The sequence below is a fragment of the Adelges cooleyi genome, unplaced genomic scaffold (assembly GCF_023614345.1).
Source record: "Adelges cooleyi isolate 19-005CV unplaced genomic scaffold, UGA_ACOO_1.1 ACOO_flye_CR_arks_rails_tigmint_CR_PRNA_21, whole genome shotgun sequence".
NCBI lineage: Eukaryota > Metazoa > Arthropoda > Insecta > Hemiptera > Adelgidae > Adelges > Adelges cooleyi.
In genome coordinates, this window is record NW_026095871.1 from 1,543,328 (window position 1) to 1,560,970 (window position 17,643).

A 17,643-nucleotide genomic window follows, 5' to 3' on the forward strand; every position below is an offset into this window, starting at 1 on the left:
GTGTATTAAGTAGTTTTTGCATAGCGTAAAATTATGTACGATACGATATTGTGTAGCGTTATTTTTTTCAATATCGGATAACGGTTACCATATACATAGTTTTAAGTCAAGCAAAAATTTCCTAATTTAAGGTTTAATGTACTCTACCTTTGCGATTTGACCGAAATGATGTTTGGCCGCCTGCGAGTTCGGCAACGATTGAAAGAAATCAGTGATCGTATTGGCAATTGTATCCCAATGTTGTTGGTTCTCAGGTTTCCCAAATGGATAGTAAAATCTGTAAAAAAAAATTAAAAAGTTAAATACACATCTAACAAAGAACCAATTTGATTAAATATCACAAATAAACGTGGTTCGAGGACGTTACCTGGGAATGAATACATTACGGTTGGCTTTTGTATGTCTTTGTAAAGTAGTGTGTGGCGGAGGTGCTCCTGGTTTGTGATTAGCTTCTTTTGAGTAATTCTAAAACAAAAAACAAAAATATCATGTAAAAAAGTTTTGTGCCAAACAATAACAATTCTACCAAGATCCATCAATTCAACCAAGACTCTGTTTGCACAATCGTCGGTATACTTTAAGTACATTAGTCGAGTATTAAGCAAGTTGGTGCAAACTGAAAACGGCCATTATTATTATCTTAAGTCTACACAAGTCTTAAGTTGGATAGTTCATCTTTAGCCGTGGTCTACACACAGGACTGGCGGATGGATGGATGGCTGTATTTAAAATTGTAATACACTTATTCGGTAACCTACCGGTATTACTGGTTTATACCGCGTATAAGGTAATTACCAAATACATAGATTATTACCCTAACCGCGGTAACAACGGTATTCTCGGCTAGATATTCTGCGAAAGGGCGAATTTGATTATTATTATGTTTTGTTAAATTAGTTATAAAAAAGCCAAGAAGGGTTGTGTCGTTATGAACAAGTTAAAAATAAAAACAACAACAATTTTTTAAACCGTTTGGAATTATATATTTTTTATAAGGATCTGTGTTAAATGTCTGTTTTTTTTTTCGTTACAAAATTCCACATAATTACCGGAATATACCGGTAGCCATCAGGTATAACACATTGAAAAAAAATAGCCCCGCCGAGGTACTAGTATATACAACTTTTTAGCTTTTTTTTAATATTATTATACCTACTCGGTAAAGGAAACCTGCCCCCGCATATACTTAAGCCGTTCCCCTAGACCGCAATTGCCAAGGTCTCCGGTGATGGTCACCCGCGTGAAAGTCTTGTAATGGCCACAACCGAGTCTCCTCATTTTTTTTTTTTTTTAAATAATTTTAACAACTTACTACCTACGATTAAAGCCTACTTTAAGCCCGGAGTCGACCTAAAAAGCTTTTTAGAATGCACTGAAAAAAAAACCATTTTTAAATTAACACTGATGGCTTATACAAATGTCTCGAGTACATTTTTGGCAGTGATTATACCGTGTGTTTAGTGTGTACAGTGTGACGAAGAACAGAAATTGCATTATTTTTGGCGTTACATAAATACAAATTACTTTGAAAACAAAATTTACAAATACATCAAGTTTAAAAACTAGTTTACTATACATAACCCATAGTTTTAAAATCAATATTTACAATCTATCTGCAATACACGCTTGTTGTCCGTTGGAGGTATTGAGATACTAAATAACAGATTTTTTGGTACGCCAAAGACCGCCAGTACTTAGACGATAAAATATACACTTACAAATTATTATGTTTTGAGGCGCATTAAAACGCGAATAGGGCTCAATTAATTATATTAATAAATACGTTGTACTTGGTACGAGCAGTATAAATAGGACATGACTAAAGAGAACGATGACGCGATTTTGGTTTTTTTAAACATTTAATTTTTAATTTTTTTTATGTAATATCATGTCGAGGCGACTGTTTCGTTGAATAAAGCGGCGGATGATTTCGCAAAGAGAGTACCAATCCGATTGGTAACTATGTACATAAGTAAGTAATATTAATAAAAAAAACCGTCTTAACCGGATAGGAACAAAAACGACAATAATTCAGAGCTGAATTAAATAACACAAACAAAACGGGTTTAGCTTCCGAATTTATAAAAAAAAATAATCTCATGCAAATAATATATTGTACGAAGTTGTCGAAAAACAAAAAACCGGATCGATACGAAAAGTGTGTGTTAAGTAAACCTAGTCGGTGGAATTTGTTATTTACAATAATATGATTGGTCCTGTGTGTTCTCGCCCAAAGACAATTAATAATTGTTTATTTATTACTCGGTACACAAAGTATAACTCGGATGCATCCTCTGTATATATTGTATACAGGATGCATATACACAGGGGGAAAGATTACTCTTATTGCGGCCATAAGGAAAACAACAATCGAGACCGATTCGCTAAACAAAGATAATATGATAATACCCTCCTATATACATTTTTTTTTTTTTTTATTACATATCTATTTCCGATTGTTTTTGCGGGCGACCATGAAAAAAATACATACATAAACCGTTCGGATTGCGACATCATCCTTCTCAAGTTAACACATGGACACGTTTTATGGAACGGATAAAATACTACCGTGTAAACGGCGCGACGGTACACACAAAAACAAAAACCAGACAAAAAAAAAAAATAGCCAAAGCTCTTAAACTTTGTCAAAGGCAGTTTCCTAAAGGGCGGAACCGACTCGTCTCGAGAAACGGCCAAACAAACAAATACAAAAATGTATAATATCGTCTTAAGGTTTTCAGAATCTCAAGCCCCCCCCCCCTCAAAAACCCACCTTGTTGTACGATCTGGGCAACCTCTGTTTCCACGGTTTGTACGGAAACCTAGGCTTGTTGTTGTGACATTCGTCGGCGTTGTTGTTGTTGTTGTTGTTCTGCAACACGAGTATTTGACAGGCATAGCACCAGGACCGTACGCTCGTTACCATTTCTCAACATTATATCACATTATATATCCGGCCGACACACACACACATCCGAGGACAGAACAACACTACACGCACTGAACAGTGCGCGATAGGTAGATATATTATGTGTGTGTTTGTGTGTGACCTCAGTTGACAATTAAACAAGGCGAACAGAAATTTTACACGGCGGTAGAAAAACAAAAAAACGTGTACAGAAAAACGACAAACGCGCGGTTAAGTTAAGACACAAAAAAAAAACTAAATAAATTACAGCTTCGAAAGCAGCAAAAATTGATTATTATGTGCTTTTTGCACATACAATTCGAGCGGCGAAGGCCACACCGCCGTTCGCGATGCGTTAACATGTTAAACTGGTGCTAAACTCTACGCCGACTACCGTGGCTGCCGCTTGTTGTTGTTATTATTATTATACTTTTTTACTATCACTATTATTATATTACTATTAAACACATGTTGACCCGGCCGACTATGGTATACACAGACACACATTCACTTATGACTTTGCCGGGGGAAAAAAAACCTGCTGCTGCTGCTGCCTTGCAACCTTCTCCCTTCCTTCCTTCCTTCCTTCCTCCACCACACACAGCTTGTGCCCCCCTCGTTTTTAAAAAAAAAAAAAAGCCCACTTACAAATATAAACACACAAACGGCGGTGTTCTCCTAGGACACTCGGCTAGAGCTATATGTATTTGTGGTTTTTTTTTTCCTACACATCAGTGGGCGGAAAAATGCATCTTTAACCGTCGTCCACCATTGCTATGTAAGGAGACTACACGACGTGATGTATCACAGTCATGTGTACGTATAATTTTATTTATTTATTATTGTTATTCACACCTCGAAAATAAAAACCACAGTCGAGTACCGATTGTTTGTGTGTGGATTAACACACACACGCACACACACGACATAAATTAATACTATTATGTGGAAGTTTCGTCGGGCAGATGAATCGATTGCTTACCACCTGTGGGATGTCAATTTTGATTAGGCGTTTTTTCTTAGATCCTCTCAATGGGCGTTTTCGACAACGTGACTACTACACACCACAGCAAGCAATACGGTTAACACGGCCAGGATGATATTGTGTGTCGACACGCAAACTGTACAGTAGAAGAGCGGGCGAATGTGTTATAAATAAAGACGGTAGGATTTACATTTTTAGATTTAATTTGGGTGGCCGGCTCCCCACGTTAGATTGTTGTACACCACGAACGGGCACATTACCATAATAGACATTAAAAAGAAATTACCGGCGAGTAGAAAGACATAACTAAAGTCGGATGCACTAATTTTGGTGACGTTTCTCAGAAGAAACATAAAGCAACGACGACGTGGTGTCACAAACACCAAGATTAATAATCTTTGTGGGAAAATCATTGAAAAATAATTGTTGCGACGATTGAATTATTTATCGAACGTCAATGTATTATAATTATTATTAATATTTATAATTTTTAACATCAAACTTTATCAACAACAAAATGTACAATAATAAAAATAATATCAAATAGCCCGGTTTTCTCTTCTACTTTGCCATATCTCATTACACGGTGAGAATTATTTCTCTTTCATTTAATCGTTTATTATTCGTGAACACAATTAGGTACCTACCAACTTGTATTTTATTGTTAATGACAGTATTTTATTTAAAAATAATAATTAAGGGGATTGCACGGGGTCTGTTTTTAAGGAGTTTTGTGAAGGCAAAAAAAGAGGTTTTACCAAATTTCGACCATGTCAATTTATTTACCGATTAATTTGTTCAGGCTACAAAGTATTGTTTTTAATTTAAATAATTTTTTCTACGAGTAAAACCCATTTTGGTTTATTTTAGACAAAAAGGCAGACACAATTTCGACTGCATAGGACGGTCCAATTTCAATTCTGTAAACAGATTCGAGTTCTTTGGCAACTTTACTATGTTATGTAAGAGGCCGATTTTCATTTAAACATTTCAGTTCCTTGTAATTAAATAAGTTACATTTGCAATTTTAACAAGATTAAAACCCAATTATTTTACATGAAAAAATCAAAAATCTTTTTTCCACATAACCTAGGAAAGTAGGTGACATTTTGTCTGGCTTTTTGGTCTAAAACGTCAACAAATAATCGCATCCACCCACTTGTTTCTCGGTCCAACCGCCGTCCATTTTAACTTATTATCCTATTTCAATTTCCTTTCTTCTTAAGACATTAAATATATATATATATATAATCATTACTGGCCCAGCTCTGATTTCAATGTACCTAACATTAAGATTTATGAATTCAACGCTCACCTGAATTTTAGAGTGTACGTCAGAACCGATGTTTTTCCAAGACTGAGTCGTGTTGGCCGTGGAGTTTCTCATCAGTTCCGTCGGGCATTTCTCGAAGATGAGCACGCGCTCGGCGACGGAACCGCGGGTCAAGAACGGACGCACCGGGTTCGACTGGTGATTGGACCGGATGTTGGCCCGCTGGTGATCGGTGAGTTCCGGGTGCGGCACCTGTTCCTGTTGCCTGTGCGCGTGCTGGTTCCTCCGGGCCGAGCTCAGGGCCGACAGCCCGATCAGGAACTCCGGCTTGGCGCGCGCGCCGACGTCGTAGCTGGCGCGGAGCACGCCCTCTTTGCTGGGCACGGCCGGCTTGTCGGTCTTCCGGTGGTTGTTGTTCTCGATGACCGAGCCGTTTTTCAGCGCGTCTATCAGCCGCTGTTCCTCCTTGGCCACTTCGTCCATGAAATCCGATTTCTTCGATTCGGCGGCCGCGTCCACATTGTTGTTGTTGCGGTACAGCCAAGACGGCGTGCCGTGATCGTGCTGGGTGACGGCCGGGGGGGCAGTCTTGACGACGGGCGCCGTGTAGTCTTCCGGGAAACACTTGCTGGTCACCGTGGACTTGCCGTACCGCTTGACCGCCGGTTTGGCCGCCGGGTCGGGGCTGGACGCTTTCTGTTCGAATTTCTGCAGCGCGTACTGTATGGAAGAGGCGAACGGTTTGGGCGACAACGACCGCGTCTGCCTGGCCGCCAACCGCGCCTTGTCTTCCACCACGAACTTGTTGACCAACCGCTCCAGACTGTTGGTGTGCGGGTCGGCCAGCAGTTCGCGCGTCGTCTCGCCGGCGACGGCCACCGCCGCCGGTTGCTGCTTCGGCTTGACCGGGGTCAGCACGGAGCCGAACTTGTCGGCGGCCGAAGTGTCGCCGCGATGGCACGTCAAGATCTCGTTGGGCGCCAGGCCCCGGGCCTTCCACGTCTGGTAAATGGCCTCCGCGTGGTCCGATATCTGTTTGGCGATGGCCGCAATGTCCTCCTCCGGCTCGGGCGCCATTTTACCAGAGGACCGGTGATTCGCCGTCGTGGTCATCGCGCGCGGCACTCGGCGCTAGTCCACGATCATCGCCGCACACGGCCCGTCCGACCGGCGGGGCGCTAAACCACAACGGACCGTCGACCTCTCATCGACGCTAACGGCACCTGAAACACAAACGCCGCCTGATATTAGCAATAATATTGTCGTACGACTAACGCGTCAACGGCAATACAATGGCGGCGTGCTCGTTCTTTCGCAGTTGCCATGCGACTCCGAACCGTGCCGGCCCGAGTAAATAAACACCTATACGCGCGGCGTGCTAATCAATATTGATATACCGACTTGTTTCATTCGTTTATCCACCTGTTCGCCGCCGTCTTAGCCATTCGGTCGGCCCTATAGGGTCCGCCGCCGTAGGTATACTTCTTTATGGACACAAAAAACCGGCTAACCGACGGACTCTTTGCGCGCGTACGACCACCACGGTGGCGGTTATGGCACGCACCGGCAAAAACTGTGCGGCACTAGTGCCATCGCCGGCGGGACAAGGCCAATAGGTCGCGTGACACCGCGCAAGCAAAATGATTAACTAAGGGCGTTGTCGAAAAACCGACAAACACAAAATACTTCCAAAAAAAAAAAAAAATATTGTATCGAGACACGCGAACGAGGTGTGTGTTTGTGTGCGCGAGTCGCGTTTCCTTATTAAACACCGTTCAAAAACGCATTAATGGAATTAAACGGATCGTAAAACGGTACACTAACAATATCGGTACAGTGCAATGCCGGCGGCGGTTTGCACGTGCGAAAACTGTATGCAAAGGCCCAAAAATAAAAGGTATCCGGTCGCACTCGGCTGTCTCGGTAGGTACATGCAAGCTGTGCGACAAGCGTAGAACGGACTGCCGACGAGGCGTTTGACTCCGACCGAACGCCGCCATGGTCGTGTGTGTCGGTATCTATATATAGATACGGTGGCAGTTTCCATTGGGTCCCATGTGCACGGTTCACCGTACAGCGTGTCCCGAAAGTGTCAACCCGAGTACTTAGAAGACAGGCATAGTCTAGCTAAAACCAAAAATTTCATTTGCCGTGCCCAAGGCCAAGTGTAAAAATCGTTTAACCTTTAATATTGGGCATCTATGGGGAGCACCCATAGATGCATAAACACCCCACTGATAGATGTATAGAGGTACATATGTCTAAAAAAATTATGTTTATAACATATTTTGATAGAAAACAATTTCTTTAGGATGCCAACCTAATAAAATGTATTCTTTCTATAAATAATTTATGTTGCATTTTAGCTACAATAGGTATTGAAGGGAGACAGGGAGAGTTCATAAAATGTATCTTGTAATATCTCAAATGACTTGAATTACTAATTATAATATAAGATAACACCCCACATACCTAGTCATACCTGAGTTCGACCGAAGTGGTGACAATCGAAATGGTTCAATAGGGACGACGACTTTGATAAAATTTTACCAGAGAGCGAAATTAAAAAAAAAAAAAATTAAAATTATTTCTTCTGTCGATGAGTTTTTTCAATATATTTAGCTTGTAAAACAAATACAAATACCATGGTTAACACAGATACACAAGGCCTCTGAAACTCGACAAAATGTCACTTGCCGCATCCTTTTGGTTATCTCATCAGACCAACAGACGCGACCACCTGTCGACCTAACTACATTTTTGAACAAATCGACGACTACTTCAATTTCCTATATTTCAAGAGCTTTTGCTGAAATTCACCGAAAACTCATTTGATAACTTGGGCGCACGTGCCAGTAAACATAATAACGTCATATCGACAACCGACGAATGGAATAAAAAAAATATGAAAAAATTGTACATATTATTGTTGTTTGTTATAAAAGTGTTTTAAATAAAAATACAGTTTACGGTTTGGGGAAACTTGAGATGTTTCTCGCCACAAAAGGAGGAGAGATTTTTTTCGACATCAGCACTGTCCTTAAGTCGTAGCATGATATTTAAATTTAAATTACTTTGGTCGTCGCGACACAATTGGCACATACTGTACATTGAAAAACCACGCCGAACATATTATTATCATCGCGCGAAATGTCGTCATTATAATATTTTGATATTAAAAATAATATAATAATATTATGTCAATTATAAACTAAAAACACATTGCCCTCCCTCTCTTTCTGTACCGCGCACTATCAACATTTTTGCAGATTTGTAAGTCTTCCAGAAAAAAATCATTCGGGTATTTTTCTTCAATTTATGTGTACAATATTTGTTAACGTGCAATCAACTCCATTTGTAACAAACATTACTCTGACGAAAATTTATCCCACTGAATAGTTAGAGTTTCAATTAATCATATAATATTGGTTAACTTTTATGGCTATTCGTACTTACAGTGTGTTTGTCGAAATCAATCAAAACACCATTAGGCGACCACCGACAGACGACCGTGTTGACAACAGTAAACAACAGTCGAATAAACCCTACGAATTGGGCAAGTGATGAACACAATTGCAATAATGTCAAATGGGATTTAATTCGTTTCCCGTCAACCACCACCGTCTCCCATTCACACCGTATCCGTCTGTCTGTCTGGATAGTCTACAGTCCACGTACAAAACAAATTTAATGTAATATTTTGGTTTTCATTCGAACGACGCCCTTCCAGATGTTACAAAAGCTCTTCTTTTTTAAGGCTTTTTCAATTTCACAGCTATAAATAACTAGAAATTCACGATTATGATTTATATTTATTTTTTCAGTAAGCAGATCGAATAAAATACCCTTACAAAACCCGAGCCTAAAGACATTTGTTTTCTTTTGACACTGAGTATAGAGTTTAACAACACTAAAACTGTAGTAGGCTAAACTATGTGTACTTCAACGTTAAGCTAATCTGGCGACAACGGACATTCATAAATCATAAGAAAAGATTTTATATAAGATGTTCTCAGTAAAACGACGAATACAGCTGTCCTCAAACCCCAACAAGCACTACCGAGACGGAAAATTGTATAGTTTTTCAAAAGTGTTTTTAAGTACAGCCCTATATGCATTTGATAATCCCCTCGTTTAATTACAGCACACGGTCGGTTATACAAGCTGTTTAGTATTATTACAGGATCCAACTTGTGACATTAACAGCTATTTTTAAGGGAATGTGTATTTATATTCTATTATATATCACCCAAGATAGTTTTGTAAAACTCGTTTGCCATAAATACAATTATTTTAAGTTTGACCTTTCTCGACTTGAGCCACAGAAATACATAACATAAAAAAAAATTAATAGCAAAATCGATTGGAAAAATACATGTTTGCCAATATAGTGATGTTTATTGATATTTAATATATGTTTTATTACACACGCTGTGGTTTAATACATTCAAAACCGGTACGTTGGTAAAATCACAGATTAGATATTTTTATCTAATTTGTGGTAAAATGCACTGTGTAAAAACAACGATGATTAAACGAGTAGATATTTGTAAACAGAAATGCTGAGACAACGAGATAATAACATGCGTAGAAAATAATTGAAACATCAGCATTAGACTTCGCCTTTGATGTTTCTGAGTTTTCTTAGACCTACCTATGCCTAATGCACGGTTCCCTACTACAACTGCAATCCGTTTAGCCATACTTATAGGTATTATAAAGTACAATATTTATCATATAAATAATATTCGACTCATTAGCCTATGTATTTTACCGACCAAACATTATTGATTATCAGGTACAATTTCCGAGTAAGCGCTCCCTTCGGGTAACAGAGGGTGCAAAGAAGTATTATGATTTATGACAATCGGGTTAAAAAAAAATGATAAGTTTAAAGTCAACAACAAGCTACATATAATTGGGTGCGGATAGGGTAAAAGCTTTAAACGACTAAAACCGGCCGACTGTTATGAGTTAAACGGAGAAAGACAACCGCTAGACGTCTTTTGCGTTTAGTTTTTTAAAATTATATAAATATTTAAAAGAAATCGATGAGGACATCTCCGCGTTAAAACTTTATAGCACATCTGAGGCATCAATCTAGTCGTGGAACGATAAAAGAATAATTTTCCACAAATATATTTATTGTCTGAGGTCCTTTGAGCAATTTTGAATGTTTACTGTACACAATACATTATACTTGTCAGTTTTTTCGTTTGTTTAAGATAGCATAATTAGAGAATCGTTGAAAAGCCTTCTGAATGTTGACCCTCTTGTTTCGAAGCACTAAAATATAATTTGCTACAGATTTGGGATTGATTCAAATTTTAGGCCGACGAGACGCCAAACACCTTTTCATATGTTCAGTATTTAAATAATTATATATTCAAGTTGAAATGCGGAAGTGCTATGTGCATTTTTTTTTAGACTGTAATATCACGCCCTACAAGTATTCAAATGTATTTGAAATACTAAGAAGTAAGTACCTATAATATTTTGTAATATACAGAGAAAAATGTTAGAATTAGAATCATTTTTTTTTTTACTAATTTGGAACCTATTAAAAAGGATCTAAAAAGCATCTAAAACAACTACCGACAAAATATGTTTCTCATATTTTTTTACACCATAGGTCCCATTTGTATTGAATACATTTGCATTGGGGATTTTAACCCAGGTCCGTCCGCGATATTAATAATAACAATAATTGTTTTCGTAACGCGATCACTGGGCTTAAGATAATTTTAAGTCTGTTAAAGCGCTAAAGGGAAAAAAGGTCATGTCCTATATCGACGAGAGAGTGTGTTCCTCGTTTATATTCATGTGTCGTCGATTATTTCCACACACTCACTGCATAAGCAAGTGATAGTAATGAGGGCAAATGCCAAAATGCGTAGATCATCTATCCGGCGTTTCTCTGTTTTCAATTACAAGAACAAAATACTACATGCTATACATATAATATCATATAGCCATTGTTCAAACGTCGAAATATATAACAATATCATAGCGGTACATAACTGCCAGTTAACGCACGCGAAGTAACATGCATAATATCACTACAATAATCATAAATAATATCAGCTTTTGTGAATCGTGTAAGTCTATTTTTTTTTCAAATTAGGTTTATGTTAAAACGCGCAAACTCTTTTTTTTTCAACTATGTTTTTTGTTTGCGTTGTACACACAAAATCACACACACACACACAAAAAAACTGACTTTTCATATTGTTGCAAATATTTAAAGTAGATTAAACTGTGGTGAAAAGGGGTAAACAATAATAGGATAACAGTCGTCGGGGCCGGATTAAAAGACATGCAAATCAGATGTAATACAGTTTAATTTCTGCTTACAAAAAAAAAATGGGCTAGTAAAAAAAAAAACATTTGCACCGCACTGTTAAACTTTTTTGTTGACACATTAAAAATAACAAATATGACAGTTCAAGTTCACTGTGTTCTTTACTTTTTATTGAAACTAGGTTGGGTTTCTCGTCTGTACATAATAAAACCTATATTTTTGGTTTAATACCAAACATTGATCGGATTTAAACCGCTGGATTTCTATACATTTAACGATTGAAAACATTACCAGAAAGATTTTTTTTATGAGCTTCTATAAAACAGTACTTTTGTATATTATACGCAATACATTTAAAACCTTCCTTTATGTTATCTCTTTGGTTTATAACATATAATACGTAGCATTTCATTCTCGTCGGTCTTGCATAAGTCTTAAGTCCCTTAGCCGCCATTAAGGTCCTTAATCCGCTTCCGACAATAGTAGAAAACAAACCTTTTTTGCACAAGTCTGCGTTTTGTAAAAAGTAAATAAAATAAAATAGAAAAATCTGCGTTGAGTAAATGTTACAAAAAAAAACTATTGAAATTAATAGGTTTTTAAACGCCGACGACAGTGTTTGATAATCGTTTTGAAACTGTGCAAATTCAGAGAGATTATATAATTCATTAAAAATGCATTCGGTAAGTAGTCAATTAAATTAAAGTGGGAAAAAAGTTGAATGTAAAGCTTTTGTCAAGCGTGAAAAGGAAACCCCGCATGGGAAATCTATTGTGTTTGTGTTTACAAACTGCAAAACGAAAATGTTGTCTAGACATGTAAAAAACAAGATTGTGAGTTCATAAAAACGTAATAAAAAGTGTGCTTCCTTCACAAGTACGCGCAGTCGATTACCTTATCTGCCAAAAAAATGGTTTGTATTTTTTTTTTACCCTCAGTTTATCTGAGGCTGATCACTTTGTAATGGTTTAAAAATAACAAAAAAAAAACACAATGCGAACATGATTATGCTACACTAAATAAAAATATTATAAATAAATTAAACGTAAAAGAGTTGCGTTTTTACAATTTATTATATACATATATATATAGTTAATTAATAGTTCTTTGGACGAGTGAAATCAGACACTCGGTTAAATGCCAAAAAAAAAAAACTGGTAAGCCGTTAAAAATGCGTCATGCTCCTGTATTGTACCGGCTAGATTTATATCATAAAGATAATATAATATTATTGTTCGGCTAAGTCGGTGTTTTATAATATACGGTCGGGCGAGTAAAAAAGTTGTTAATTATAATATGTGAAGAATTCATTATTGTTTATGTGAGTGTGCGCAGGAAATATAATTAAACACTTGCGCCTGCATTAGAATAAAAATTTACTTTGGAAAACTTCCAAAATACTAATGCGATGATCGGGGCTACTACAAATGATTGTCACGCAATGTGTGTGTGGTTTTTTTTCAGTATTATTATTAATTATACTTTAACGAGGCAGCATAAGTCATCCTACAGACAAACGCTGTATTGTGATATTGATGGATCATACCAATATTACCGTTAGTGTTGAACGTACCAATATTTTTCTTTTTAATCGTTCGGAAATTCGCAAAACCGCTTATTATTGTTTTATAATACTATATGCAAACACAAAAGAATATCCCTTTGAGGTCGATACCGGGAATTAGTATAAAAAGAGTCAAAGTGCACTTTGTATACCCGTACACAAATAGCGTTTGGCAAAACGGCAATAACGGATTAGGTACAGATATTGTTGTTTAACGATAAAAAAAACGGTCAATCAAGAAATTCGGTGTTGCATATAACATGAATTCAGTAAAGAGTAATGGGGGAGTCGGGAAAAACTAAAATTTTGCAGTCTACACGATAAGTAAAAGAATATTAATAATGTTAACATGCCTAAACAATGAAAGAATATTACCTTTGGTCGCTCATAATAATATAAAATATAGTCTGTGGGCTGTGGACTGCAGTAAAATATACTAAATAGTGACTTCATAGTTAGAGGGAAGGTCGGCCGGTCGTCGAGTATGGTCAGGTATTCGACGGATTCGCGTATCGCTCTGCCGTCCTGGTAATTATTATGTATACATAATATTATTATACAATATTCTATAGGCACTATACAATATATGTTTCATAGTCTAAACTATATTATATTATATTTTCTAACCCATAATCACGAAGCTCGTGATCGCACCTGCCCTATCGTGCGCACTGCGATTTCTGATCGACACGCGACCGTGCTGATCGACGGTCAGTCTATATAATATTATTTAATGCCAGCCCGACCTTTAACAGTGCAATTTGCTAAAACAAAATATATCCCAAAACGATTTTACTAGCCTCGCAAACACCTTGATTCTCTCGGGTACCTTACATGGAACTCCCGTTAATCCCGGTGGGAACTTCAAAACGAAATATAAAGTATTTAGGAAAGACTTGTTCTCCAGCCTCGACTACTCTGAAGATGAAATGAAATTAATTTGTACCGTGCAGGGACCGTACCGGCTGCCGGCAGGCAGAGTTCCAGTTATAAGTATAAAAAATATATAAATAATATGGTTTAAGAGTGGCTATTTTAAGAAAAACATGTTATTTTTAATTACAAAAAGTACATTTACTTATATACTTTTTTTTAAACTAGTTACCACAGACTATATTTAGATAGATAGCTAACTCGGCTTGTAAACAAAAATCATAAATTCTCATGACTCAAAATGAAATCAGTGTGACCGAAGATTCAAGCATCAAATTTCATAAAAATAACACATATTAGATAAATATCAATTATTTAATCTGTGGCAATTATGTCAGTTATCATTTAAATCTTATGACTGATGTGGAGGTTGTACAATAAAGTTGTAAATATCTGCACAATATTTTATACTAATCCATGCGGCTACACTGATATCTTCGCAAGTCTCTAATCAATATTTTTAAAAATTTCCTTTGTTTTCGACCGAGTAAGCTATCTTGTTTTCATATAGTCTGTAACGTTACCTCGTTTGTAATTGAATATATTATTAACTATTGTCTAAGACTGTTTTCAAGCTGAATGACCTGAGCTGAATTTGTTCAGAGTTTAAGCTACCCATAGTATGCTGTATTCATTTTTTTTTTAACTATAGGTAACCTACGTCCTTTGTCGCAGCTATCCAAAAACAAAACACAACTATTACAATTTGAACAATTTTACAGAAGTTTCAATTGCCAAGTCCTCCGCCCCGTGTAATAGCAATATTATTTAATATATCAAGAAAACTCTAAGGGATACTTTAGACCCTACATGACCCTTACATAATATAGCTTATGTAATATAATACATATACCCTTATATAATAGCTTTTATAAAAAAATACCTACTCAGTTTCGGGGTCGAATCTGAAAAATGTTTCAGGGAGTCACGTCTCCAGTATGGCTTGTGACATTTTCGGTAGCTTTCGGAGGGAATTTTTTTTTCAAAGCACTGTAAAAGGTCTAGATAAACTCTCAAAGCCCCCCCCCTCGCCCTACCTGTTGTTTGCACCTGTTACTACGTTGGACAAACTAAATGACCGACAGACAGTACTACTGCAGCGGCTCGAGCGCAATACTACAGCGGGGCGTTATTGGAGAGAAATTATTATTAGAGCCGCGTTGAACGTCGGCTGTGGGTGCAAGGAAGGGATTGGGTAGAGCCAGAGCGTATTTGCGCTTATACTGAAATAGTATAGGCCATTCAGAGACGGGACTTGTATATTAAGAACACGCACTATATGATATTATATAGCATGCACGTGTAGCAGTCAAATTTCCAGCACTTGGCCAGCAAACGTTGTTGTACCGTCGCCGGATCGTTGCCCTCTCACGACCGACTTGTGTGTGTGTGTGTGTGTGTGTATTTAATGTAATTATTGTCAATACAATTAACGGACCGCCAATAACGACCGAATGAAACCCCGGGACGATTAGGTTACTAACGGTGTTAGTTTTTGTAATGGAAAAAAAACCCAATAGTAATGTCGTAATTTGCTGCTTATGTAAGGAAAATCGTTTATTTTTGTTTTTTTTTTAACCGGAAAACAAGCGAAAGTCTATGTAATCCCGTCGGTTTTCCTCGATAATAGTCGCCACAGACGACCTACTCACAATAGTATTTTTTTGTAGTATCTAGTTTAGAGTGTAGTATATATATATACATATAATATAGATACTGTAAAGATTACGCCTACTACATATACAAACATACGACTTCTTCTAAATATGGTGTCTTTTTTTTATTTGTTTATTTAATGGAACTTTTGAGTTTCGAATACGTAGGTTTTCTTCCATTCAGTGATAGAGAGACAAAGACATATACAAACAGAGAGAATCGACCTATTTAAAAGGAGCTATGATGACAAGCTTGGTCGGTGCTGCACAAACAAAATTCTTGTCGCACAGAAAATACATAGTTTATCCAACTAAAATTATGGTTAATATAGGGGCGCAATACATTTCTAGTTGGAAACTGAATAATAAATAGTTGGGCCAACTAAATGTTTAGTTAGTTTAGCTGACAGTAGTTTACAATAATACTATGTACTGTATCCGAGGAAGAAACCCGCATATACTTTGAATAAAACCAAAACATCAGTTAAGTTATTTTACAAACGTTGCAAAAACAATTGATCGTGCAGTCGCTAAGTTCTAGATATAAAATCGATACGAGATAAGAATAATAATGAATATTATGCCAACTAGAAAATAAAATAACACCATTGATTAAACATGAAAAATCAACTATAAACTGACGGCAATAGGTACGATAGATAAGACCAAATGCCATGACATGGAAAGAAAATACAATAAAAAATGATTATTCGGCAAGGGCAACATCATATCAAAACAAAATATCGAAAGCCTAACGCAAAGGTTAAAATATAATATTCGTACATTGCCGGTTTATAACCGATTTCGGTTTGTTAAATCATTATTATAAAAAAAAAATGAATAAAATCAATGGCGTTTTGCACTCAACATTTCAACCGCCAGATCAATTTCTTCGATCCACTACCAAAGATTATAGTAATATTTATATTTAACCATAACTCTCAAAAAAAAAAACCCAACGCCCTGTTGAAAAAATACTTATTTTTGCCAGTCAACTGAAACCTTACCCCAATGCTATACCGAAGACCAATAATGAGTTACAAAAGTTTCCACGGGTTTCATATATCTTTAGTAGGTATATTTTAAGGAGTAAAAACTTTTAATAGTCCATCCTTTTCTCTCTTTCCCACCCTCGTTTTTTCAAAAAGGCGCTATTTTACAACAGTAGACAGCTGTAGACGATTAGAATTTACTATTTATCATAAAACCAGACTTAATTAATCAGAATGATAAAGTTACTTAATCAAAGTGACAGCCGGTGGTATATTGTTCACGTTTTATCAATCTAACGCGCGTTTCCCCGTTCGGTTATTTCGCGATAAAATTGCCTCCTGTGCACGAATTAACATAATTTAAGGTATAATATAATGATAATAAAATATATTTAAAACCCAGTCGGTCGTAGCCGGTAGCCTGCCATTCAAAACTACTCGAACTCAACAGTCTTGACATTTTTTTTTTCGGCTGTCTAACACTAATAGTTTATTCTACATAGGTATGTTATTCGAAAATTGACAAAACTTAACCGCACGCGCTAGTTTAAATTTGATAGGTATTTAAATATTGAAACGAGCGATGAACTTTTTTCATCTCGCTCATGAAATCGAAAAGCTGACAATATTCCAAAGTTTTCCATTACAAGCAGCAGCACGTGATTTCCTCACTTCCACGTTTACATACATATGTTATATTTATTGCCAAATACACTTTAAACGTCAAGATAACAATACATTTTCGAAGTAAACCTAACATAAAAAAAAGGTCACATTTTCTATCGCTGTATTCGCATACCGATCTGAGAGTCGGATAGGAGGAGTTGTACGGGTACAATATTATGTACAATATGATAATATTGCTCTATTCCCGTAGTCAAGTAACGGTCAAGATCGCCGAAGGTTTAGCTACGCAGGCGGTCATTTAACCGACGGTATAAAAAACAATAAAAGCCCTTACCGTCTCAACGATAAGCCGGTAGCTGGCGGCATTGGATTTGGATATTGTCCAGGATTAAATTTATCGCACAT

General features: G+C 37.0%; 1 protein-coding gene across 4 annotated transcripts in view; it reads right to left on the minus strand.

Moving 5' to 3' along the window:
• LOC126834104 (serine/threonine-protein phosphatase 2A regulatory subunit B'' subunit alpha-like) overlaps positions 1-17,643 on the minus strand; it is a 30,234-nt gene that overhangs the window by 2,870 nt on the left and 9,721 nt on the right. For 3 of the 4 annotated variants that reach the window (XR_007685035.1, XM_050565793.1, XM_050565795.1), the window contains exons 2-4: positions 5,209-6,389; positions 368-465; positions 148-277 (exon numbers count right to left, since the gene is read on the minus strand). Coding sequence is in view for 3 of the 4 variants with exons in the window: in XM_050565793.1 (XP_050421750.1) it covers positions 148-277; positions 368-465; positions 5,209-6,279 (1,299 nt within the window). In the remaining variant the exon portion in view is untranslated. Of the gene's footprint in view, positions 1-147; positions 278-367; positions 466-5,208; positions 6,390-6,567; positions 7,118-17,643 lie in introns of those variants that run through there. The other variant, XM_050565794.1, reaches the window with a different exon arrangement.